The 27,595-nt window shown below is 42.9% G+C and overlaps 1 protein-coding gene across 1 annotated transcript in view; it reads right to left on the bottom strand.

The window, feature by feature from the left end:
• LOC124612797 (probable cytochrome P450 301a1, mitochondrial) overlaps positions 1-27,595 on the bottom strand; it is a 181,841-nt gene that overhangs the window by 20,204 nt on the left and 134,042 nt on the right. Inside the window, exons 8-10 of the mRNA XM_047141201.1 lie at positions 13,860-14,028; positions 4,766-4,938; positions 109-190 (exon numbers count right to left, since the gene is read on the bottom strand). Coding sequence (XP_046997157.1) covers positions 109-190; positions 4,766-4,938; positions 13,860-14,028 — 424 coding nt within the window. The remainder of the gene's footprint in view (positions 1-108; positions 191-4,765; positions 4,939-13,859; positions 14,029-27,595) is intronic.

Here is a 27,595-nt window from a genome sequence, read left to right as displayed (position 1 = left end):
GCAGGTACTAAACCCCAAAGTTCTCAAGTATATGGTAACTTTTATTGCAGTTTTCAAGAGATAGTTCTAGTATGAGAGCAACAGTTGGTCGTAGAACTGTCTACTCACCCCTCGAGGTATACGGTAGTTGCTGAGCACCAGGTTGTCCACAGTGACCTGTCGGCTGCCCCCTATTGCCACAGGATGCAGTCTGCCAACATAACATGTACACCTCACTATAGAAATGCCAATAAATGCGATTCCTTGAAACATGCTGTTAGCAGTGGCGACGATCAGCAACAATTAAAACATAATATTATGGAATTCAATTTTAGGAGATATTAAAGAACTAATGGTAAAAGTTTAACACTTAGCAAAGAAGACTGTGTACATGAAAGAATCTGGAGACATCAGAAAATTTCATGTAAATTATACAATGGCAAGACAAAGATTTCAAAACCAGGTTTTAAACTTCAAAATTTTTCCAGGGACGGAATTGAACTCTAACAATAATTTATTGGTTATGAGTTGCAGAAAAACTGAAAAGATTGGAGAAAGGAAGGATATTAAGGAGACCGGACATGGATAAAATCAAACAATCAGGAGTGATAGAGAGATCCATAGGGAGCATTAAACAGAATGGGCCCTACGATCTATATTTAAATATAGCCCGAATATAGGCAAACATACGTTCATAGTATTTGGAGATTCAGAGAAATATTATGACAAAATTAGCTAGAACAGACTAACTGGAATTCTAAAGGTAACAGGGATAATATGTAGACAGCGGGAAGTTATAATCAACTGCTACAGAAATTAGACAGAGGTTATAGGAGTCGAAGGACATGAGAGGGAAGCAGTGGTTGACAAGGGTTTGAGGCAGAGTTGTAGTTTATCTCCGGCGTTTTTTCATTCTGTACCATGAGAAAGCGCTAAAGGCATCAAGGAGCAACTTGGATAAGGGATTAAAGTCTAGGGAGAAGAAATGGAAGCTTGGAGGTTAAACAGCGTCATTGTAATCATGTTATTGAGGATAAAGGACTTTGATAATCATTCGAATGAAATGGATAGAGCCCTGGAAACAGGTTATAACATGAACATCAGCGGAAATAAAAGGAGGGTGATGGAATGTGGTCGAATTAAATCAGTGGTACTGAGGGAGTTAAGCTAGAACTTGAGACACTAAAAGTATTGAATGAATTATACTATTTGGATATCAAAACAACTGCTAATGGCAGAATTAAAAAGGATATTATTTGAAGACTGCTAATAAAAAGAAAAACATTTCTGAAAGAAGGGAAATTTGCTAACATCGAATATAAAATTAAATGTTAGAAAGTTTATTTCTGAAGGTGTTTTTTCTGGAATGTAGCCTGGTATGGAAGTGAAACGTGGACGATAAATTGTTCAGACAAGAAGAAAATAGAGGCTTTGCAAATGTCGTGCTGCAGAAGAATGTTGAAGATTAGGCGGGTAGGTCGAATAAGTAATGAGGAGGTACTAGCGTTGCATACTATCAAAATTACGGTTCCACAGTTTTGGTACAGTAAATGAATGACATAGTATATGGTAGGATTAGCGGCAGTATTGGTAATCTTGGAAGGGAAACAAACGTAAATGAATGTGTAAAAGAGAAACAGGAAGTCGACGACTTCTCTTTATTTGTTTGATAATTAGAACCGCGTATCGTTCTGTCTAAAACCATCGTGTGTTTTTGCATCATTACAGAATATAAATTGCGTTTTATAATTTAAAAAAAGTTGATAATTTAACTCCTAAGCTTTTAACAACAAAAACTTACTTCTGATTCAAGTACAGTTTTCGTGAATAACCATAAAATAATCTATATAATTATTGTTGTTATGTTGTACTCAATAGAATGTTCTTCTTTTTGATCAATGGCAAAGGTTCCCTGTTGTTGGTGATAAACGCGAAAGTTGTTCATGAGTAACAGAAACATGTTTTATATGAGCTTGACGCAATGTGGAAGTCGATATTGGTACACATATTTTTTGGGTCACATGAAGCTTCTCTCCACGAGTATGGCGCTTCCACAGTTACGTCTTGACAACCCGCCTGTTATTACACATCCAGTGCGAGCGCCTGCGATGGTAAATGAGGGAACGGTGCTGATTAATTTTTAATAATCCCATAGACGATCATGTAAGGGCGGTTTTTGACCGATTTATCGGTATCGCGGGTCCTCTTACCTCTCTAGATACTCGTGTCACGGGAGCGTACCACGGTATAGTTCTATGCTGCTTTTACGATATTTCATAATTGATGTCCGCTACGTAGCGAAAAATTGCTGAATATGTACGCTGGGTCATCCCATGCTCTTTTTTGATCAGAACATGACTTGATTTTTTTGCACCAGATGATGCAGCTACAAGTATAATGTTGCGAAATCGGTCGTGCTTCTAAATAAAGTACTTATAGCTGAACCGGTTTTATGTTCAAAACGCATGTAGGATCTTTGCTGCCCAAGTCTATAGGGAAACTACCGTAGCCTTCGCTTAGCTACGACAGTCTACGGTAGTTTTACAACTTTAGAGGGTATTAAATGTCACTGGAGTAAAAAAAAAAAAGGCACAACGTGACCAAAACAAGGGATGCGTTCAGAGGACATACACGGAGGAATCAAGAAACGTCAGTTTAGTAATGTAGGGAAGTGTGGGAAGTAAGAATTGGAGAGGGAGGCTGAGGGATTAATACAATAAATATGGTGAAAGATATGTATGTTCCAGTAATTATACAGAGATGAAGAGGCTTGCACAGAATGCACTGGTGTGGCGATGTGTATCAAAACAGTCTTACGAATGAAGACCACAACAACAGCAGCGATGGAACAGAACTATGCACTTTTTTCTACTATTGTATCCAGGGTATAAGTAACACTTTCAGTTTTTTTTATTTATCGTGGTTTTATCAGAGCTCTTGCAGCGTGATTACGACTGCACAATTGTAGGATTTTTTATTGCGAAAACCATTAAAACTAAATAACAGACGGTATTTATTCCCTATCACCTGGTTCTCGATTAATAAGTCATTCATTAGTCTAGGCATTCGAGGAATATTCGAATGCTGATTTAATTTCCTAATGTTGATGGAGCTTGTGCATTAACGATGTGGTTGCCTTTAGTAGTGTGACGTCCCTTCCCTCCTACACACGACGGGAAGAGACGCGACTCGTAACGCTGTTCGTCCCCGTCGGTGTGACGTGGGACAGCACCTGTAACTCTCGTAAGAACACGACTCCTCGCGTGGTTTAGAAATATTCTGTTCTCTGTCCGCAACGGTCTTCTCAGCTTGTGCGAACTGGTAAACTGCAATCGTTTGTTTTTGTTTTTGTGCCCGGTTAGTTCCGCGATGAAATGAAATCTTGATTCTTGATTTCATCATGACGGTCGCTTTTCACATCACACATAGCGAGGATGAAATTTTGCTGACTGCTGTTCCGTTGCTATACCGTTGCTACGTCAAGTTATTAAGAACGATTCGACGTAACTCCAGAGATAACTTATATTGGAATAAATGTTTTTTTTTTTTTTAGTACCCCGTAATACTGGTTTAAACTAATCACTTTTCACTGTCCATTATTCATGTACTCACTTAGGCACTTCAAATATTTAAAGAGTCAATCAACTTATATTAATACACATTGTATTTTCCGTTTAATGAGTTAGGTGACACGTAAGATTTAGGTTTTGACTCAGATTTTATTCTTCTTTCTGTAATTAATTGTTTGTCCCTACAACACACGCAGACAGATGTATCATTCAAGATTAACTTCTGATCAGTTCGCTTTTGTTCAACAATATATAGAACAAAAGCAAACTGGTGCTTTTCATTTATTATTATAATGTTGTTCTACCAAGAACCGACGGAAGATTCTGTTAATCTGTTCAGTTCAGTAACCGTGACGCTGACGACAACTTCTGACTAATCGGCGTCCTTGTCTTTCTTCGTGTCGTCGTTTTATTGTGTCCTACTCAAGACTACGAATTGTTTTTCTGTCTTTGGTCCATTGCTCTCAAGGTTTGTAACTGTTCATCAGTACGAAGGCTAAGTCCGAAAAACCAATATCACTCAATTGAAGTCTAACACTCGTCTTACCATACCGTCACGTTGAGAACGGTAAAGACTAACTTTCATCAGTCGAACGACTGAGCAATACTTAAGTCCCTACCTCACGAATTATCAAACTTCCAAAACTGAAACAATCTAATAGCGTTTGCGTCCAGACAACTATCGCAAAAGTACTCTAGACCGACTCAACAGCAACTAACTAACTGAACATTTCCATATCCGAGTTGCACTGTAGTCGCATTGAATTTCCTTTTCGATGCGGCTACACCTCTCTTCCATGGTAAATGTTATCTTTGACTGAATTATTTTCTAGGATTTAACCTTCGTTCATATGATTTTGAATTTATTCTATAGATGTTTGATAAAGAATCTATGACAATCCTTTCCTTTTATCTCTCCTTTTTGTATGCTATTCTCAGTATTTGAATGATATAGGTGTTAATCAAAATATTACCAGTGTTGATTTTATCATCAATAGTTGCCGTTACTGTCAAGATGACTCACTTCCCTACTTTAAGTTTCCACAAAGTTTGTTAATTAGGGTTTTCTGTCCTTCGGGCGTTACAGTAGCAAGACTCATCACAACCTGCAGAAAGCTTATCCACAGAAATGTTGCGAGCACTGTTACACCCGCTACAGACTGGACGCCACACACACACACGCTATATGCACACACACTGCAACCCTGCGTGCTCACCTCATGGCCTCCTTAACGCAGGCTTTGAGGTACTTGCAAGCCTCCAACTTGTCGGCAGTGAGCGGCTGAGAGGGTGAGTCCGGGAGCTGCGCCCTCAGCTCCTGGTAGAGTTTCTCCTGGACCCTCTGGTTTTTGCTCAGGAAGTACATCGCCGTGGCAGCGGAGTTGGCCGTCTGGAAATGTCGAGTCTTATGGTTAGCCAACGTAAAGTCAAAGATACAAATAGATACATGAAAACAGTAGTGAATCTCAACACTTTGGGTCACACTACGTAGATATTTTTAGCACCTATCAGTTACGGGGTGTGAATATCGATAAAACTTGCAGTGGTAAAACAGTATAGTAGTACAGAAATCAATAAGTTAACATAATTTACATTCATTCACTGATATCCCGTGAGATAATATTCTGTAGTAATTCCTCTCTTATGCAAAAAAAGTATTCATTGCCAAAAAAAGGAATTAACATTTTTTGTAATGTTCACACACATACATCTTGTAGGAATCCCTTTAAACAACTGGGAATATTAACCACGATCTACAGTAGATTTACCCACTCATGAAATTTATTGTCAAGAATACAATGCTGTTTTGTAAGAGATAATCATCAGCAGAGTAATTGAAGAGAAAGTGATCTGCGCTTGCCTCTAATGAATCTAACTTTCGCCTAGGTAGGAGTACAGAGAAATCTTATGTCCATTGTAATTATCCGGGTTGTTATGCCGTGGTCGGTTGATGAACTTTGTCTCAATTCCCAACGTTTCGTCTCCGACTGCGGGAGACATCTTCAAGCGGGTCCGTAGGTCGATGGAAGGTCCAACACACCCACTGGCTCCCTATTGGCTGCCGCTAAATTCCGTGTCCGCGCGCTCCCGCGCCGCGGTGTGACGTCACGTGTTTTGAAAACGTCAGTGCAATTGGCCGCTGTCCGTCGCCGTCGATCGCCGTTGCCATCACCCAGTAGTGGACGGGTGGTACACATCTTCTTTAACACCAGCATCCATATACCGTTTAATTTCACGCCCTCCACCTTTCGGTTGTAATTATTTGGGTGTTTAGCCATTTCGATTGCCTCCCTGTAGAGCCTTTCGTAGTATCCGCTTGTGGCCGCTAGTACTCGCGTCTCCTCGAAACGAATATTGTGGTTCCCTGGCTGGAAAGCATGCTCCGCAACAGCTGATCGCTCCGTTCCTCTTCTTCTACAATTTCCCTTGTGCTCTTCCAAACGTTTATAAACAGTTCTTTTAGTTGTACCCACATAAACATCACCACAGCTGCATGGGATCCTATACACTCCAGCTTTTTCGAAAGGTTTGCGAGCGTCCTTGGCAGGCTTAAGGTATTCCTGTATCTTCCTGGTGGGCTTGTAAATTACGGTAATATTCCGCTTCGTCAAGATCCTCCCTATTCTTTCCGTTGCATTTTTAACAAACGGCAGGAAAACCTTAGATTTTGCAGTAGCCTGTACGTCAGTATGATTTCTGCGTGGCTGCCTCAACGCACGTTTTATTTCGGCGGACGAATATCCGTTCTTCATTAGTGCATTGTGGAGATGTTCCATCTCAGCGTCGAACAACTCAGGTTCACAAATATTTCTAGCTCTGTCCGCTAACGTCTTGATAACACCCCGCTTCTGTTGTGGGTGGTGGTTCGAATCCCGGTGCAAATAACGGTGAGCAGCCCCTTCCGTTTAGCGCGCCGTCTATCTGCAAGAGTGTCCCACTACCAACTTCCTATGAGATTTGTAACGCTCTCGCGATGGCTAAATGTACCAGTCACGAATCTTGCCGCTCTTCTTTGGACCTTCTCAATCTCTTGAATCAGACCCAAATGGTAAGGGTCCCACAGAGACGAACAACACTCCAAGACTGGACGAACTAACGCATTGTAAGCTATTTCCTTTACTGAAGGACTGCATCGCTTCAGGAGTCTACCAATAAACCGCAATCTAGAGTTCGCCTTACCCATTACTTGTGTAATCTGATCATAACCATTTGAGATCATTTCGAGTAGTCACACCCAGATAACTGACGGACGTTACCACTTCCAAAGACTGGGGATTTATTTTGTACTCGTACTCGTTATTGGAGTACAAGGGATAGTGCTAAAATTTTAATTATCACTTAGCGACAATCAAGCTGCTACAAAAAAAATCGCAACAGCAAGATGGAGATGTGCAACACAAACGAAAGTTAGCGAGCGTGTTTCTACAACTGATGGTCTCTATTCAAATTTCGCAGCAGTCGTGTAAGAGTGGTGCTAAATATACGGTGTAACGGTCATGGGCGTTAGTTACCTTTGAGACTGGAAGTCAAGAATTCCTTTAGGGCGACAAAGACGACATTATCAACACGTCACTGAGTTCGAACGAGGTCATGTAACAGGGTTACGAGGAGCTGTATGTTCCTTCTGCGATACTCCAGAAAGACTTGGCAGGAATATAGCCACTGTACATGATTGTTGGTAGCGGCGGTCACAATGAGACCGGGCTCCGGACAACCACGTGGCACAGCCGAGAGGGAGGACCATCGCGTTAGGCGTGGGCCTCAGGCGCATCATACTGCATCTGCAGCAGCAATTTGAGCAGCAGTTGGCACCACTGTTACAGATCGGTTACTTCGAGGACAGCTCCAAGGCAGAAGCCCTGCAGCGTGCATTCCACTGACCCCAAAACTGACGTTTGCGACTTCTGTGGTGTCAAGCGAGAGCTGATTGGAGGCCAGGATGGAGGTGTGTTGTGTTTCCTGATGAAAGCTGCTTCTGCCTGGTGCCAGTGATGGCCTTTTTTTTTTGGAATTAGGATGTGGGGTGCTATTTCGTATGACAGCAGGAGCAATCTGGTGGTCATCTCATGCAACCTAACTGCAAATTTGTACGTCGCACAGATGATTCGACCAGTTGTGCTGCAATTCACGAACAGCATTTCAGAAGATGTTTTTCAAGATGCTGACGATTGCCCACGTGCTGCTGTTGTACACCAACATGTTATACAGAGTGTGGACATGTTGCTTTGGCCGGCTCGATCTCCAGATCTGTCTCCAGTCGAGCACATGTGGGACTTCATCGGACGAAAACTCCAGCGCTTTCCACAAATAGCAGTAACTGTACCTATGTTGACTGACCATGTGCAACAGGCATGGAACTTCATCTCAAAGACTGACTTTCAGCACATCTACAACACAAATCATGCACGTTTGCGAGCTAGCATTCAACATTCTTGAGGTTACAACGGTTATTAACATACTAGCATTGAACACTTAAACTACTGACCATTAAAATTGCTACGCCAAGAAGAAATTCAGATGATAAACGGGTATTCATTGGACAAATATGTTATACTAGAATTGACATATGATTACATTTTAACGCAGTTTGGGTGCATAGATCCTGAGAAATCAGTACCCAGAACAATCACCTCTGGCCCTAATAACGGCCTTGATACGCTTGGGCATTGAGTCAAACAGAGCTTGGATGGCGTGTACAGGTACAGCTGCCCATGCAGCTTCAACACGATACCACAGTTCATCAAGAGTAGTGACTGGCGTATTGTGACGAGCCAGTTGCTCGGACACCATTGACCAGACGTTTCCAATTGGTGAGAGATCTGGAGAATGTGCTGGCCAGGGCAGCAGTCGAACATTTTCTGTATCCAGAAAGGCCCGTACAGGACCTGCAACATGCGGTCGTGCATTATCCTGCTGAAATGTAGGTTTTCGCAAGTATCGAATGAAGGGTAGAGCCACGGGTCGTAAGAAATCTGAATTGTAACGTCCACTGTTCAAAGTGCCGTCAATGCGAACAAGAGGTGACCGAGACGTGTAACCAATGGCACTCCATACCATCACGCCAGATGATACTCCAGTATGGCGATGACGAATACACGCTTCCAATGTGTGTTCACCGCGATGTCGCCAAACAGGGATGCGACCATCATGATGCTGTAAACAGAATCTGGATTCATCCGAAAAAATGACGTTTTGCCATTCGTGCACTCAGGTTTGTAGTTGAGTACACCATCGCAGGCGCTCCTGTCTGTGATGCACCGTCAAGGGTAACCGCAGCCATTGTCTCCGAGCTGATAGTCCATGCTACTGCAAACGTCGTCGAACTGTTCGTGCAGATGGTTGTTGTCTTACAAACTTCCCCATCTGTTAACTCAGGGATCGAGACGTGGATGCACGATCCGTTACAGCCATTCGGATAAGACGCCTGTCATCTCGACTGCTAGTGATATGAAGCCGTCGGGATCCAGCACGGCGTTCCGTATTACCCTCCTGAACCTACAGATTCCATATTCTGCTAACAGTCATTGAATCTCGACCAATGCGAGCAGCAATGTCGCGATATGATAAACCGCACTCCCGATAGGCTACAATCCGACCTCTATCAAAGTGGGAAACGTGATGGTACGCATTTCTCCTCCTTACACGAGGCATCACAACAACGTTTCACCAGGAAACGCCAGTCAACTGCTGTTTGTGTATGAGAAATCGGTTGGAAACTTTCCTCACGTCAGCACGTTGTACGAGGTGCATTCAAGTTCTAAGGCCTCCGATTTTTTTTCTCTTGACTGGAAAGAGATAGAAACATTCGCAATGTTTTAAAATGAGGCCGCGTTCATGTCAATACGCCCAGAGATGGCAGCACTGTACGGCAGATGGAATTTTACCGCCAGCGGCGAGAATGAGAACTTTTTTAAATACTTAAAATGGCGACGTTTTCCTTACTTGAACAGCGTGCAATCATTCGTTTTATGAATTTGCGTGGTGTGAAACCAATTGAAATTCATCGACAGTTGAAGGAGACATGTGGTGATGGAGTTATGGATGTGTCGAAAGTGCGTTCGTGGGTGCAACAGTTTAATGAAGGCAGAACATCGTGTGACAACAAACCGAAATAACCTCGGGCTCGCACAAGCCGGTCTGACGACATCATCGAGAAAGTGGAGAGAATTGTTTTGGGGGATCGCCGAATGACTGTTGAACAGATCACCTCCAGAATTGGCATTTCTGTGGGTTCTGTGCACACAATCCTGCATGACGACGTGAAAATGCGAAAAGTGTCATTCAGGTGGGTGCCACGAATGCTGACGGACGACCACATGGCTGCCCGTGTGGCATGTTGCCAAGCAATGTTGACGCGCAACGACAGCATTAATGGGACTTTCTTTTCGTCGGTTGTGACAATGGATGAGACGTGGATGTCGTTCTTCAATCCAGAAACAAAGCGCCAGTGAGCTCAATGGAAGCACACAGATTCACCGCCACCAAAAAAATTTCGGGTAACCGCGAGTGCTGAAAAAATGATGGTGTCCATGTTCTGGGACAGCGAGGGCGTAATCCTTACCCATTGCGTTCCAAAGGGCACTACGGTAACAGGTGCATCCTACGAAAATGTTTTGAGGAACAAATTCCTTCCTGCACTGCAACAAAAACGTCCGGGAAGGGCTCCGTGTGTGCTGTTTCACTAAGACAACGCACCCGCACATCGAGCTAACGTTACGCAACAGTTTCTTCGTGATAACAACTTTGAAGTGATTCCTCATGCTCCCTACTCACCTGACCTAGCTCCTAGTGACTTTTGGCTTTTTCCAACAATGAAAGACACTCTCCGTGGCCACACATTCACCAGCCGTGCTGTTATTGCCTCAGCGATATTCCTGTGGTCAAAACAGACTCCTAAAGAAGCCTTCGCCGCTGCCATGGAATCATGGCGTCAGCGTTGTGAAAAATGTGTACTTCTGCAGGGCGATTACGTCGAGAAGTAACGCCAGTTTCATCGAATTCGGGTGAGTAGTTAATTAGAAAAAAAATCGGAGGCCTTAGAACTTGAATGCACCTCGTAGGTTTTGCCACCGGCGCCAACCTTGTGTGAATGCTCTGAAAAACTAATCATTTGCATATCACAGCATCTTCTTCCTGTCGGTTAAATTTCGCGTCTGTAGCACGTCATCTTCGTGGTGTAGCAATTTTAATGGCCAGTAGTGTACAATGGCTTATGTCGCACTTACATTAACCTGCGATCTTGCAATGTTAATCACTTGAATATGACAGCTAGGCAAATGTATTACCGAAGTTTCATTAATCTGCATTAATTATTTTTTGTGCTGCGGTTTTTTATCCCGTCCGTGTATTAGGAAACTTGGTGATGGTATTAGTTCTCTGCTACACACTGACCCTTCAGTGCAACACATTTTCCCCAACGATGCATGACTTGATAGTGAACTCGGTTATAGAAGTCTGCAGTTTGGCTGTTCAGCAAACGTAGCTCCTCAAAAACCGTCTTCGTCATGCTGAAGATGCAAGCCGTGCAACGCTTTCTTCATCAGTAGGAACAGGAGTAACAGGCTATGTGCCATGTCAGAAAAATATAGGTGTGAGAAAAATTTGATAGTCCAAAGAAACAGCATGTTTGACTGCATCTTGCACACAGCGTGTGGGGGTGATGTGGAGTATATCACCCCCTTGGATGGGTGCCCAGGGAGCTTACGTTGACAGATCGCCGTAAGCTCGTCAGAAGTTTTCTGTAATATGCACAGTTTGCCTCTTACGAGCATAATCCGGACGCATCACACCGCAGTAGTCCCAAAACAAAAGCATCACTGTTCCCGATGACGGTTGGATCCTTGCAATTTTCGGCAGCGGTGAATCCACATGTTTACATGCCCGCTTTCCTCCATTGTTTGGATTCAGGGTAACGTATCCAGCACTCACCCATGGTGATTCAGTGGCGAACGAAGTATTCTGGATTTACCTGAGATACGTGCAACATTTGCGCTGTTGCCTCGATTCGGGAATATTTTTGAATACCTGTCAGCAGCAGTGTAGAAGCATCACGCTGTGAAGTTGTCGTGTTGAAAATGTCTCACAAGATGAAAACTCATCTATGTCTAAAATCCACTTTTCCCACTATCGCCTCGATTCTGGTGTATCTGTCTTCGTGCACTAAGGCCTACGATTCTCTTGTAGTTCTTGGCTCCACACTGACAGATAGTTCGTCGTTTCTTTCTCCATGTAGACTTGTTTGACCACACTGCAAACATCTACGCTACCTAACTACTGCGCCTTATAATGGTACATTGTTGCCGTGCCTTTCACGAACTCATCATTGATAGTAGAAGTTTTGTTACCTTGTAAAACGTGGAAACCAGGTTACCACGCGTTATCAATGGAACAGGCCATTTGGTTTCGCTCCTCTAGCCGTGTCCTACGGTACTGTGGCATGGGGAAGTGATAACTGAAAATCATTACTAACTCACTGCGATTATTAAGTGATATAGTGACATCATCTGAGTAATGATAGCGCAGAGCAAAACAAGAAAGGTACAAACTAAAGGGGAATCCTCTCTTATGCAAGACATCGTTTTATAGCTTTCATATTACCTAAATACAACGAGGCGCCAAAGAAACTGGTACACGCATGCGTATTCAAATACAAAGATGTGTGAACAGGCACAATACGGAGCTGCGGTTGGCAACGCCTATGTAGGACATCAAGTATCTGGCGCAGTTGTTAGATCGGTTAATGATGCTACATTGGCAGGTTATCATGATTTAAGTGAGTTTGAACGTTGTGTTATAGTCGGCGCACGAGCGAGGCGACACGGCATCTCTGAGGTAGCGATGAAGTGGAGATTTTCCTGTACGAGCATTTCACGAGTGTACCGTGAATATCAGGAATCCGGTAAAACATCAAATCTCCGACATGCCTACTGCCGGAAAAAGATCCTGCAAGAACGGGACCAACGGCGGCTGAAGAGAATCGTTCAACGTGACAGAAGCCCAACCCTTCCGCAAATTGCTGCAGATTTCAATGCTGGGCAATCAACAAGTGTCAGTGTGCGAATCATTCAACAAAATATCATAGATTTGTGCTGCTGGAGCCGAAAGCCCACTCCTCTACCCTTGATGACTGCACGACACGAATCTTTACGCCTCGCATTGGCCCTTCAACACCGACATTGGACTGTTGATGGCTGGACACATGTTGCCTGGTCGCCAGAGTCTCGTTTCAAATTGTATTGAGCGGGTGGACGTGTGCGGATGTAGAGACAACATCATGATTTCATGGATCCTGCATGTCAGCAGAGTACTGCTCAAGCTGATGGAGGCTCTGTAATAGTGTGAGGCGTGTGCATTTGGAGCGATATGGGACCCCTTATACGTCTACATACAACTCTGACAAGTGGTACGTACGTAAGCATCCTGTGTAATCACTTGCATCCATTCATGTCCATTGTTCATTCCGACGAAATTGGACGATTTCAGCAGGACAAAGCGACAATCCACACGTCCATAATTGCTACACAGTGGCTCCAGGAACACTCTTTTGGGTTTAAACAACCCCGAGACATGAACATTATTGAGCATATCTGGGATGCCTTGGAACGTCCTGTTCAGAAGAGATCACCTCCTCGTACTCTTACGGATTTATCGACAGCCCTGCAGGCTTCATGGTGTCAATTCCCTCCAGCACTACTTCAGACATTAGTCGAGTTCATTCCAATTCGTGTTGCGCCATGCACGCGGGAGCCCTACACCGTATTAGGCAAGGGTACCAGTATCAAATGGTTCAAATGGCTCTGAGCACTATGGGACTTAACATCTTAGGTCATCAGGCCCCTAGAACTTAGAACTACTTAGACCCAACTAACCTAAGGACATCACACACATCCATGCCCGAGGCAGGATTCGAACCTGCGACTGTAGCAGTCCCGCGGTTCCTGACTGCAGCGCCTAGAACCGCACGGCCACCGCTGCCGGTGTACCAGTATCTTTGGCTCTTCAGTGTATCAGCACCTATGTGCTATCTTCAGTGGGTTATTTATTTATTTTCTTTCCTGCATGATGCTATTGGTTGTGCATATTGGGAGTTTCATATCTACTATAAATTTGACAGGTTGCCATGGTGTTTTTGACGTGTATGTTGTTATTATTATAATAATTATTATTGTTATTGTTATTGTTATTATTTAAAAACTTTTGTAGCTGTAATTTGTTGCAGTCACACACGCGTTTGATAAAATTTATCACCAAAGCACAAGGAAATTTCAAACGCCCAGACAGGGGTGCACAGGTAGTGATGTCAGACTGTACCGTGTCGATGCCGGCTCCCATCATGTCGAGGGCCATCACGATGGCGATGCGCGGGTCGTCGTTGGAGAGTAGCAACCTCTCCAGCACGCTGAGTTCTCCAGCTGACACTTGTTCTGCTCCTCGCTTCTTCATTCGGTCCATCGCCTCGTTGATGTGTTTCATTGCCACGCTGCACATGAAGACACAGGCTCTAAATTGGTGTCCACACACATTGACAAAGCCCGTACTTCGATGCCGACAATACAACACGGCTAACTATGAGATGGTGGATGATAATAATAATGAGCGTATGGCATTGGTGGCCGGGAGACCCCTCGAGGGGCGGTTCGGCCGCCGCTCCACAAGTTCTTTAAGGCCACTACGGCGACTTGCGAGTGAATGAGGATGGAATAATTATGAAAGACACACAACACCCAGTCATCTCGAGGCAGAGAAAATCCCTGAACCCTCCGGGAATCGAACGCGGGACCCCGCGCGCGGGAAGCGAGAACGCCACCGCAAGACTACGAGTCGCGGACAGATAGTGCAAATACACAACAACACAGGATGTATTTGCCCACCACGCAGAAAAACAGTCTGTAAGTCAACGCCCACCACACGACGACACAAACTGTAAGATGACACCCATTACACAATGACAAAAGCTGTAAGTTTGCACCCAGGACACAATGACACAGGCTGTAGCTTAACTTTTACTACACAACAACACAGCCTGTAATTAATGCCCACTGCACAATAACACAGGCTGCTTCTTCGCAGCAACATTGGCTATCATTTAATGGTCGTTACACAACAACACAGGCTGTAAGTTGACATCCACTACACAATGAAACAGGCTCTAAGCCAACTACACAGGGACACAGATTGCAACCTCACAGCCACAAGACACCAACACACGTTGTATGTTAACACTCACTACACAATGACAAATGGTGCAAGTTGAATCTCACCACATAATGACGCAGATAGTAAGCTGACACTAGACAATGACAGGCTAAAAGTTAACAACCATCATTCAACAACACAGACTGCATGTTAGCACTCACTACACAACAACACAGGTTGTAAGCTTACACACACTGCACTGCGACACAGGTCTTAAGCTGACGCCCACTATGCATTGACACAGATCAAAACTGGACACCTGCTACACAACAACACAGGTTGCAAGTCGACACTCACTACACAACAACGCAAGCTGTAAGCTGACACTCACCATACTGACATATGTTTTGCATCGGCACTCATTACACCATGAGACAGATGCTAGATAACGCCCACTACAAACTGACATAGACTGTAAGCCGACTTCGACTACAAAGTGACACAGGTCGTAAGTTGGCGTCTGCTAAATGACGACACAGGATGCAAGATGATGCCTACAGCCCACTGACACAAGCTGTAAGCTAATGCCTACCACAGGACTTGTGTCTTCAAGTAACGCATTCTACACAGCAACACAAGCTATTAGTTCACACCCACTACACAACGAAACCAGTTGTAAGTGGTGTCCATTATACAACAGGGCAGAACACCACACAGGGACACAGGCAGTAGGTCAGTGTCCACTACACAATTCCACAGCTGTAAGTTGACGACCTGTATATAGTGACACAGCCTATAAGTTGACATCCACTACAGAACAAGATATAACACACATTGTAAGCTGACTCCCACTACACATTGACACTGTCTGTAAGCTGCACAGGACGTGGGCTGTAATCTGACACCCCTCCCACAGTGACACAGAGTGGAAATTGATAGCCATTGCACCACAACGCAGCCTGTCAGTTGATGCCTACCACAGAGTGACACAGGCTGTAAGCTGACGGCTTCTAGACAGCAAAAAAGGCTATAAACCGGCGTCCACTACACTACAACACTAGGTGTAAATTGGAGGCCCCTACACAGCTCCAGATGTAAATTAACATCATTCACACAACGACACTGGTTGTAGTTTGCACCCACTACACAACGACACAAATCATAAGCTGGTGCCCACTACACAGTAAAATGGAAATGCCGTGTGGCTAGGGCCTCCCGTCGGGTAGACCGCTCGCCTGGTGCAAGTCTTACAAGTTGACGCCACTTCGTCGACTTGCGTGTCGACGAGGATGAAATGATGTTGATAAGGACAACACAACACCCAGCCCCTGAGACTGTATGTTGATACCCATTACACAACAACAAACTGACACCTACTACACAGTGACATAGGCTGTAAGCTGACGGTGGTCTCGCGGTTCTAGGCGCGCAGTCCGGAACCGCGCGACTGCTACGGTCGCAGGTTCGAATCCTGCCTCGGGCATGGATGTGTGTGATGTCCTTAGGTTAGTTAGGTTTAAGTAGTTGTAAGTTCTAGGGGACTGATGACCACAGAAGTTAAGTCCCATAGTGCTCAGAGCCATTTGAACCATTTTGTAAGCTGACACTCACTACAGAATAACACAGGCTCTAAGATGACACACACCATGCAGCGACAGCAGGTGTACGCTGAAGCCCACTACACAACGACACAGGCTGTAAGTTCATTCCCACTACAGAACGACACAGGCTGTAGGCTATCACTCACTGCACAGCGACACAGGCCATAAGCTGATACCCAATACATACCAAGACAGGCTGTAAACTGATGGCTATTACACGACAGCACTGGTTGAAAATTAGTGCCCACTACATAGCGACAGACACTGTAGGTTGACACTCACTACACAAAAACAGATGTTGTAAATTTATGACCATTACGCAACAACACTGTCTCTAAGCTGACTCCCCCTGCATAACGACACAAGATGAAAACTGTGGCCATCTACAAAGTGCCATAGGTCGTAGGTTTGATGCAGCAAGAAAACATACACAATGTGTATATCCCATATCTCACCAATATTTCACAAAAATTGGCCAATATTGTTAAACAGCGTCAAATAACAACACCTTTTCAACCAACAAGAAGCTGCATCAAAGACATCCCAATAACTTTAAAAACAATAATGACAAATTCAACAAATCTCATATTTACACAGTTGCTTTCAATGAGCCATATGCTCAACAAATAGCTCAAAAGGCCCTGACTTACACACATGAAGCAATCAGATATGAGAATAATCATCAATAGCCACACATATCAAAGATACAGGTCACTGCTTGAAGAATGTAAATGAAGGCCACAAAGTGCTGTGCCCTTTAAATTAGGGTCACAAAATGGATATTTATGAATAACTTGAGATTTATATCCATAGAAAGAAAGAGGGCCAAAACATCCTGAATGAGCATTCTCAAATCAAATCAAGCAATTTTTTAAAAGTAGCGACACCTTGTGTGATAGATTTGATAAATATAGAATTATCGTGAAGTCTCAGTTCATTGCTAAGAAATAATGGATATATTTACATAACACGTAGCTATAATCCATTTCTGTAATACTGTGGGCCTATTGTATTTTTTTCTTTTTTTTCAATTTACTCAAGAAGAAGGAGTACGGAAGAGAACGTTTGGGTGTTGTTAGTGAGCAACTGCGTGGTTTATCTTATCTGGAGGTGCAACAGCGGTTCATTCGGAAATTTCACAAATCAGCATCCACAAGAGCGTACACAACATGAATTCTGGTTTGCTCTCCAACAGTGGAAGTAATGCGTCGAAATGGAAGGACACCATGTTAATGTGCGTTCAAAATGTATGCATAGATATTGAACCAACATATACGGGCATTATGAAAAAGTATCCATTATTTCTCAGAAATTTATAGAGACATTATGACCACTCCATCACATATGCTTATCATGAATCTAACAATTTCTCCACACACATTTTAGCTCACATTCTAGTTACAAATGTTATGAAACAGGCCATAACTATAGAATTCTGTAAATATCAAACGATACCTAACCATTCTGTAACACGTATATTTTGACGCCCATAATTTTAGTCACAAAACCTATAACGTAGACGATATATACAGGGCCTTTTTCGTGTACCTTTAGTTTCACATTATTTATGTAATTATATTTCATTTTCATTACGTTATTACACAGAAATTTGTGACAGTGGAACTGTGCAACAGTCAGAAAAGTTCTACTTGGTCGTGCTGGAAAATAATGCATCCGAATATTTTATGCGAAAATTCTTAATGATTTTTAAATAAAATAAACATTAACATTTTACATCTTTATTCTTCATGTGTACATACTTATGTTTCAACATAGTCACGCTGGCGATGAAAACATTTATCCCAAAAGAGACCAGTTGGTTGATACTGTCACTGTAGAATTGTGGACATCGTTGATGAAGCCACAACCTCAGTTCTGCTTGGATCGATTCATCGCTATCAAACTAAAGTCCTCTAAGGCATTCTTTAAGTTTTGGAAATAGCTGAAAATCGGATGGCGCCAAGTCTTGACTGTATGGGATGATCGGTGACAAGGAGGCCAAGTCGCCGGATTATTGCAGGTTTCGCACCGTTCGTGCGTGGTCTGGCATTCTCATGCTGAAGAAGAGGGTGATCCAAATGTGGAAGGTTGAAAAATCAATTATAGCATGCTGTTTCTCACGAACCGACGTAGTTCGTTACACACCGCCGTATTACACGCTATAATTCGGAGCCCTTTGAGGCAGAAGATTCAACTTGCGTCAGCAAAGTGGGAAAGTAACCGAGTAATATATAATACCTCAACCGATATTGAAACAGAATAAAAAATTCGGAGACACTTCTCCTCAGCACGCCCTCGTAATTATTGTCCATCGGGGCCTTTTTTTATGTACCGGTAAACAGCTTCACAATTTTCATTTTCATTATCCTATCACATAGAAATTAATAACAAATGATTGGTGCAAGAGTCAGAAGTAATTTCGTCAGGTCCTGATATTATTAAGTACATATGAAAAATGCTTCGTGTCACTGAACTACAGTAATACAAGACATGTACATAGGCCTTCATTCCTTCATCACTCGCCTGCTTGAAATGATTCTCTTATGCAAACTGCCTAGTTTTAAAATTCTTCGGTGAAAAATGTAACTACTTTGCTTCTTCGGCGAAAAATATAACTTCTTCGCTGTATAACGACACTGTGTGACTAACGTAAAATGGGAAAGCAATTGCGATTTTCTGCGGCAGAATGGGGCTCAAATACTGCTTCACTTGCACTGTAAGTACTTTTAATATCTTTAAAACATCTCCTGTATTACGGCTTTAAGTTCCGTGGTTAATTCTCTTAATTACCAATAGTGGAAACAACAACATAAGTTCTTGCCCGCCTCAGATACTGCTGCACAAAATCATCAACGCTTTCGACTAACAACGACCATATAGAAAACGCCTTCCACCTGATGATGATGATTGTCCATCGAAACGCTTAGCGGGCAAAATAAATCATCCCGACTGACGCAGAATTATATGTTTTCTTTTCTTTAAGTGTCAGTAGCAGCAGCAAAACCATAGTCCATAATGGTGTAGTGACAGTGATGACTGATGTCGATTATGACAAGATGATGATAATGAGATGTAAATTCTCTTTTTTTGAGAATGCAGTGGTTATATTCTAAGCCCAAACATCGTGAAGCTTCTGAAGGAAAAGAAGCTTCTCTCAAAGTAGCTGCACAGTTTGCGTTTTTGGTCGAGTTCTTGAAAACAAATGATGCACTTGAATTATCAGTATTTTGCTTATTTATTGACCGAATTTGTATATTTAAAATGTTTTCATAATCTACTCATTAAAAGGTATAAACTTACATTAAAAGATTAACACAATAAGACAATTATTACAGTCGAAAATTTGTCTTGAGTCAGTGCAACCGACAGAGCACTAACAGCCGGATTTTATTGATCCAGTGTTTGAGAATGAGAGCACTTAGCGATTTTCAAAAAACTATACCCATAATTTCTGAACCTCTAGGAAACTCTTCCTCGCTGATTACCTACACAAAATGACTAAAAGGAAAAACTTTATCGCTTACTACATTTCCTCGGTTCATATAGTAAAATTTCAGCATCACACATGACGTTTTAATTTATTACTTCTTTACTGCCAGCTCTGTTCGCAACACACTTTGCAGACAGTATCTACATATACCACTGTATGTACCTCATAGCTTACCCCAGTTTTTCTAAGACACATAGTTCAGGAGACACGACGCCATAAATATTGAGATGCGTGAAAAATTTGCTTTTACTTAAAATAGAGATCCAATTACTCAAACAGTAGTTATCCAATGTTTGAGAATAAGAAAAGGTAGCGAATTCTAATAAATTTTAAGCATAATTTCAAGCCTTCACGATCCCATGGCGTTCTGAGTCAGGGCACTGACACATCTGAATTCCCCACAAATTTGGATATTGCATTATTCGACTATCTGACAAAACGTACACCAGCAATGAGGCTCCTTTCATATTGTTAACGCTGCCTCTCGTGAGAATACGGCATCAACGTGTCCTTCACAGTGATGCCTCAACAGCTGACTCTGTTCACTCCCCTTATATTCTTTACCAGGTTTGGTAGCAACAGTAAACATCAACAATGCTAACCCACTTTGGCGGTCGTTCTACTTATCGCAGAGAATTGCAACTCTACTCATTTACATATTCCAGGAAGGTGTGTACATATACGAAGCTATACTGAAATACAACCATGTCCTCTGGCTACTTCACTTTCTTAACAGGCAGTGTATGTAGATGTAGGTTGGTGCACCTGATTACTGTCGGTAGGTAGTGAGATGAGGGAAATATTAGGAAGGATTTTATGTGAGGAAGTTGGGATGTCAGCGTTTGAAGAAACTGTAGGGTAGGTTGTTGGTGGTAGTAAATGATAGGATGCCAGGTGGCCAGGGGAAGATTTGGTATGAACTCTCATTTTAGGCGGTTTGTGACGGGCAAGGTAGGTTATTTTTAGAAGAAAGGGTGGATTTCAAGGATGAGTCCATGGTCCACGACGGTAAGGTGACTGAAAGTACATTAGGAAATGACACGGAGAGTATGGAGTTGAGGGGAAAAACTTTGTTGGTAGAGGTGTAGCACGTGGCCAGAGTTGGGAAGACTGTTGGGTGTTGGAACTCAAGACTATGGCAGTTCTAAAAGAATCGAAGTTGCTCTAGGTGTTTGATGAGGTGTGGGAACTTCATGATTTGGTACAAGATACGAGTGTGAGAATGGAGTGAGATACGTAAAATAAGACGAGCCGCATATCATTCTAGCATTGGTGAGAGGGACGAAACTTTGGAGTCCATACTACATTGGGACAGACAAGAAAGTCCTCAATTTCTCCCGACATACCTCGTAACGAAAGTGTTCACGGGTGAACTGCCGTGTGTCAGTGTCCAACGGGCACAATATTTCGGCAAGCGACCACGTTGCCATCATCAGGTGCGCTCATGAACTGACCGCCGAGGCGCCGGCACCGTGGTTTTATCTCCTCCCCCCCTCCCTCCCATCTCCAGGTGTCCCGAAAGCTGTCCGCACCCAGGCGCGGAGAGTTGAGCATCCGTTCCGTTCGCGGTTCGCGCCCAGGAACGCGTGATGGCGGCGTCTTCTTAGTATCTCTGCCTGTTCTCGACGTTAGTTCGTGGTACCTTTTCCTTTCAATCGCCTTTAAAGCCGGTTCCCAGGCCTTACTAAGGATGTAACCACTATCTCGGTTGATCGGCTGTTCCCGTACTCGAATCTCGATGGATTATTTAATGACACAGTCCCATTATTTGGACGTCTGCGTCAGAACCTTAGTCTGGTCGTGATTCATTCTCTGTAATTCCGAGAGACAATATTCAGCAACCGCCGACTTGTTAGGCGGATGCAGTCTGGTGTGCCGTTGATGTTCTTGGCAATGATCTGCGATAGTACGCACCGTTTGACCTATGTAAGTCATGCCACATTCGCAGGGGATCGGGTGGACTCCGTATTTCCATAGTCCTAGATCGTCTTTGACGTTACCAAATAGTGTTTGTGTCGAAATTTGTGGGTGAAAGACAGACTTCACTTGATGTTTTTGAAGAATTCCATCTAACTTTAAAGATAAAGCGCCACAGAACGGAATATATGCTATGCCCTCATCCTACTGAGGTTCTCTTCTGTTTTCCCCAGCTGTACAGTCGGAGTGGGACGTAGAGCTCTCCGAATTTGCTTCTCTGTGTAGCCGTTTTTACGGAAAACCGACCTCAGATGTTCAAGTTCTTTGTTAAGGCTCTCATTGTCAGATAGGGTATGGGCTCTGTGAACCAATGTTTTGAAGAAGCCGTTCCTCTGCGCTGTGTGGTGGCAGCATGTAAGTAAAGGTCGGTGTGCGTCTTCTTACGGTACACGCTGTGGCTCAATATGCCGTCTGCTCTTCTTTTAACCAGGACATCCAGAAAGGGGAGCACTACGGACTTTCATGGTAAACTTGATGTTCTGGTGTATGAAACTGTGATGTATGAGGAAACATTCAGCTTGTCTCTGTCTTGTGGCCATATGACAAAGGTTCGTCAACAAAGCGGAAGAAACAGGTAGGTTTCCACTGCGCTGAATCCAGGGCTTCCACCTCAAAATTATGCATGTTGGCGACGACTGGTGAAAGTGAACTCCCCAAGGCTGCTACTTCCTTCTGCTCGTAGTGTCCACCGTCGAAGATAAAGTATGTCGACGTCAGGACGGACATACTTCTCATGCTGCAAAGAGACTCATTTCATGACCCAAGGTATGTAACGTAGCTGTACTATCCTTGTGTGACCGAGTGGGCAATTTGTTTCTCCTTTCAAGCGCTAATCATCTGGGGCCATTTAGACCTCGCCAGGCGTTGAGTATATCCCTCGTTGTAGTTGTCTTCAATCCAAGGACTGGTTTGATGCAGGTCTCCATGTTACTCTACCCTGCACAAGCCTCGTGATCTTCGAATAATTACTCCAGTCTACATCCTTTTGAACTAGCTTTGGTCTCTCTCTCTACAATTTTTACTTTCCACACTTCCCTCCAGAATTAAACCGATCCCTTGATGTCTCAGAATGTGTCCTATCAACTGACCGCTTCTTTTAACCAAGTTGTGCCACAAATTACTTTTCTGCCCTCCTCGTTGGTTACATGATCTACACTCCTAATCTTCATCATTCTTCTGTAGCACCACATTTCAGAAGCTTCTATTCTCTGCCTGACTAAACTGTTTATCGACCACATTTCACTTCCACTTACGGCTACACTCCAGACTAATACCTTCAGAAAATATCATTGAGACTGGGTTTTCTGCCAGTAGTCCAGGTCTTACAAACACGATATTTCTACGTGATAACTTGAAGTCTTCATCAGGTGGTCCCTGAGGCTAGCGCAGGGAAAACATGGTGGAGACATCGACTTACAGTGTCGAAATATCGTGTTGTGAAGATGCGGACCATCGGTAGAACACGCAACGTCAACGAGATGGCAACGAATCGCAGGGGTAGTCTAAGAGACTATACTTTCAGTAAAGATTTGCTAACACTGAAACGTATATTTGATGCTAACGAATTTCTCTCCTTCATAAGTACGATGGTTGGTACATTAATAGTGGCAACTATTTATTTACAGCTCGTAAAAAATAGATATGTGTTTCAAAGTTTTACTGACCTTCAGAGTAGTCACCAGCATTGTGTGTAACTCGTACTTTTCTTGCCATTGCAAGCCTCTATTTTATATCCTCTCTGCTTCAGCCATCATCAGTTATTTTTCTGCCCAAATAACAAAACTCATCTACTACTTTCAATGTTATGTTCCTAATCTGCTTCCCGCAGCATCGCATGATTTTATTCGACCTCATTCCATCACCACTGTTTTGCTTTTGCTATTGTATGTGCACCTGCTCTCTTTTTAATTTTATAATATTGCATTCTTCTTGCTATCTGAGGGAATTTCGCCTGTCTCTTATATCTTACACACCAGGTGGAATACTTTTGTTACAGCTGGTTTCCCAAGGATATGAGTAGTTCTGAGGGACTGTAGTCTGCTCCAGGTACCTTGTTTCGACTTAGCTCTTCCAATGCTCTATTAAATTCTTCTCTCAGTACCATATCTCCTATTTCATATTCATCTATGTCCTCTTTCCTTCCTATAATATTACCTTCATTTCATTTTAATAGTCCCTCTATATACTCCTTCCACCTTTCAGTTTCCCCTTCTTTGTTTACCACGAGTTTTAGATCTGAGCTCTTGGCATTCATATAGCTGCTCTTCTTTTCTTCATACGTCTCTTTAATTTTCGACCGACCGGTATCTATCTTTCCTTCAGTGGTATATGCTTATACATCCTTCCATTTGTCATCCAGGCATTTCTGTTTCGCCATTCTGCACGTCTTATCAGTTTCATGTTCTACACGTTTGTATTCCCTTTCTTCTGCTTCATGTGCTGCATTTTTATATTTTCTCCTCTCATCAGTTAAATTCAGTATCTCTTGTGATATCCAAGCATTTATACTTTCCGTCATGAACAAATATATTCCATACTCGCTAGATAGTCATAGGATACCTACAACGTGAGCAGCTGTATCACAGAAAGAAAAACAATAATTTCGACAGGCCATAGTAGAACCTTAGTCAAATTACGACGCATGGGGACAGATGTGTTTCCTTCTTATACAACGTGTCGAACTATATTTTCACAAGTAAACAACAAGCAAATGCGATTCCTGAATGAGAAACCTGCTGCGTAATCTTTCCCTATAAACGGAACGTACATGACGTTATTGCTGCGGTTGCACGGAAATGATAATCATTTGTATTTCCAAGCATGTAGTGCACTTCACACCAATTTGACGTATGTTCCATGCCGTCTTCAAGGAGTTTGCAATTTTGCCAGCACTGTAATTTCAACGTGATGACGTATTATGATAACACACGACCTAGTAATTAAAACAGAGCGTGAAAGGTAACACAAATACACATAATACGTCGAAAGCACTGTGTAATCCCACAGTAATCCTATATTCGTATCTCCCAGATCCATTTAGTTGTAATTTCGCTGAGTAGTTGATGTAGCCATTAATCAAAACATCAGTAATAAAATACTCATTGCGAAGAATGTAAAGCATACACATAGCAATAAAAAGAGCTTGTAAAGACGCCGTAAATGAGTAGGCCACAGAATTTTGCACTTTAATTTTCAACATGATTTTATTATAGCTTCCTAGCATATTATACAGCCCGCTGGACCAGTAATCGAACTCAGGACGCTGCCATTCACTGACAGTGTTCTCACCGAATGAGCTATCCTGAGATGACCCACGACCCATCCTCAGAGCTTCATTACGTTCATTGTCCCAATAACGGCATTATAAAGTATGCATGTTTTAGGTGCAGTAATCAAACTGCTGAAATAGGTCGTTGTGTAAGATCACTTCCTTTATCAGTCTTCCGATTGGTTTGGTGCGGCCCACATTGACTTACTCTCCTGTGCCATCCTCTTTATCTCAGAGTAGCACTTACAGCCAATGTCCACATTTCTTAGATGGATGTATTCCAGTCTCCGTCTTCCCCTACAATTTTTACCCTCATCATCTTCCTTTAGCATCATGGAAGTTATTGCCAGGTGTCTTAACACATGTCCTGTAATCCTATTTCCTCCTCATGTTAGTGTTTTCCTCATACTTCTTTCCTCGCTGATTCTGTGAGGAACCTCCTCATTTCTATGGCACCACATCTCAAACATTTCGACTCTATTCTTTCCCGGCCCCATTTCTTCTTCAATGTATAGATTAAAGGGTAAAGGTGAAAGACTACATCATGCCTTACATCATTTTTAATTATTTATTTATATGTCAAGTTCATCTTTTATCTAAAACAAATGCTTGTTTAATTGATAGACCTAACTAATCTTCAATGATTACTCTGATTTTATATGATACAGATAGAGTATGAAAATAATATTACGATTTCCTTATACTACATAAAAATCTTTATACACACATCAAGAAAAATTTGCATCAGCTTTGTTTACAGAGTTCCGGAACCCGTGCAGAAAATTGGAATAGACTTCAACATCAACATCATTTACACCCTTTTAATTGCTCATGAAAACCACACATTGCATGTCGTATCACCATACAGCGAGACCTTCAGAGGTGGTGGCATACTACCCACAAGTTCATTAAGGCACCGTTGGTCCAGATTGTCCCACTCCTCAACGGCGATTGAGCGTAGATTCCTCAGAGTGCTTGGGGGGTCACGTCGTCCATAAACAGCCCTTTTCAATCTATCCAAGGCATGTTCGATACGGTTCATGTCTACAGAACATGCTGGCCACTCTAGTCGAGCGATGTCGTTATCACAAGATGCACACGATGGAGGTGCGAATTGTCGCCTACGAAGACGAATGCCTCGCCAATACGCTGCCGATATGATTGCACTATTGGTCGGAGGATGGCATTCACGTATCGTACAGCCTTTACTGCGACTTCCATGACCACCAGACGTGTACGTCGGCCACACATAATGCCACCCCAAAACAGCAGGGAACCTCCACAATGCTGCACTCGCTGGACAGTGTGTCTATGGCGTTCAGCCTGACTGGGTTGCCCCCAAACACGTCTCCGACAATTGTCTGGTTGAAGACATATGCGACACTCATCGGTAAAGAGAACGTGATGCCAATCCTGAGCCGTCCATTTGGCATATCTCTGGGTCCATCTGTACCGCGCTGCATGGTGTTGTGGTTGCAAAGATGGACCTCACCATGGACGTCGCGAGTGAAGTTGTGCTTCATGCAGACTATAGTACATAGATTGACTTGTAAGACGACGTCCTGTGGCTGCACAAAAAGCATTATTGAACATGGTGACGTTGTTTTCGGGGTTCCTCCGAGCCATAATCCGTAGATAGTGGTCATCCACCGCAGTAGTAGCCCTTGGGCGGCCTGATCGAGGTATGTCATCGACAGTTCCTGTCTCTCTGTGTCTCCTGCATGTCTGAACAACATCGCTTTAGTTCACTCCGAGACGCCTGGACACTTCTATTGTTGAGATCCCTTCCTGGCACAAAGTAACAATGCGGACGATCGAACCGCGGTATTGACCCTCTAGCCATGGTTGAACTACTGACAACACAAGCCGCGTACCTCCTTCCTGGTGGAAAGACTGGAACTGATCGGCTGTCTGACCCCCTCCTTTTAATAGGCGCTGCTCATGCATGGTTGTTTACAACTTTGGGAGGAGGTGGGGGGGGGGGGGCGTTAGTGACCTGGGGGGACTGTGTCTGTGATACAATATCCACAGTCAACGTCTATCTTCAGGACTTCTGGGAACTGGGATGATGTAAAACTTTTTTTGATGTTTATAGTTAAATTGGTTAACTCAGTTCATAATTTTGCTATTGTTACCAAGTAGAGATAACTGACACACAAGACATTCGTACAGCGTTTTGTGTGACTCACCTAAGGTTTAAATATAGCATTGCTTTAATCTATTTCAAAGTGTTTAAATTAATTTATTGTTTTTACTCATATTCTTTTGTTTAGTGTTTCTTTTTCACGTGTTCTATTATTATCTTCAAACTATAATGTTTTGATATTCAAGAAACAACTACATAAAAAATAAGCTTTTGCTACTTTGTAATAGTACATGTCTTGATTTGTGGTGTAATTATTACTTGGGCATAGAGTTTTTAATTTTGGTGTTCGTTTGTATAAGATATGAAATTTCGACAATGTTTCTGCTTCAGCGACATTTACATTGGAAGGGGCTAGCGATCGCCATTTTGTACTATGTTTCTGTGCACAAAGATGGCTCACTTGTCAAACGGCGATATATCATGTCTTCT

This window comes from Schistocerca americana, chromosome 4, assembly GCF_021461395.2.
Source record: "Schistocerca americana isolate TAMUIC-IGC-003095 chromosome 4, iqSchAmer2.1, whole genome shotgun sequence".
In the NCBI taxonomy this organism is placed as follows: Eukaryota; Metazoa; Arthropoda; class Insecta; order Orthoptera; family Acrididae; genus Schistocerca; species Schistocerca americana.
This window is presented reverse-complemented; position numbering and strand designations above follow the sequence as displayed.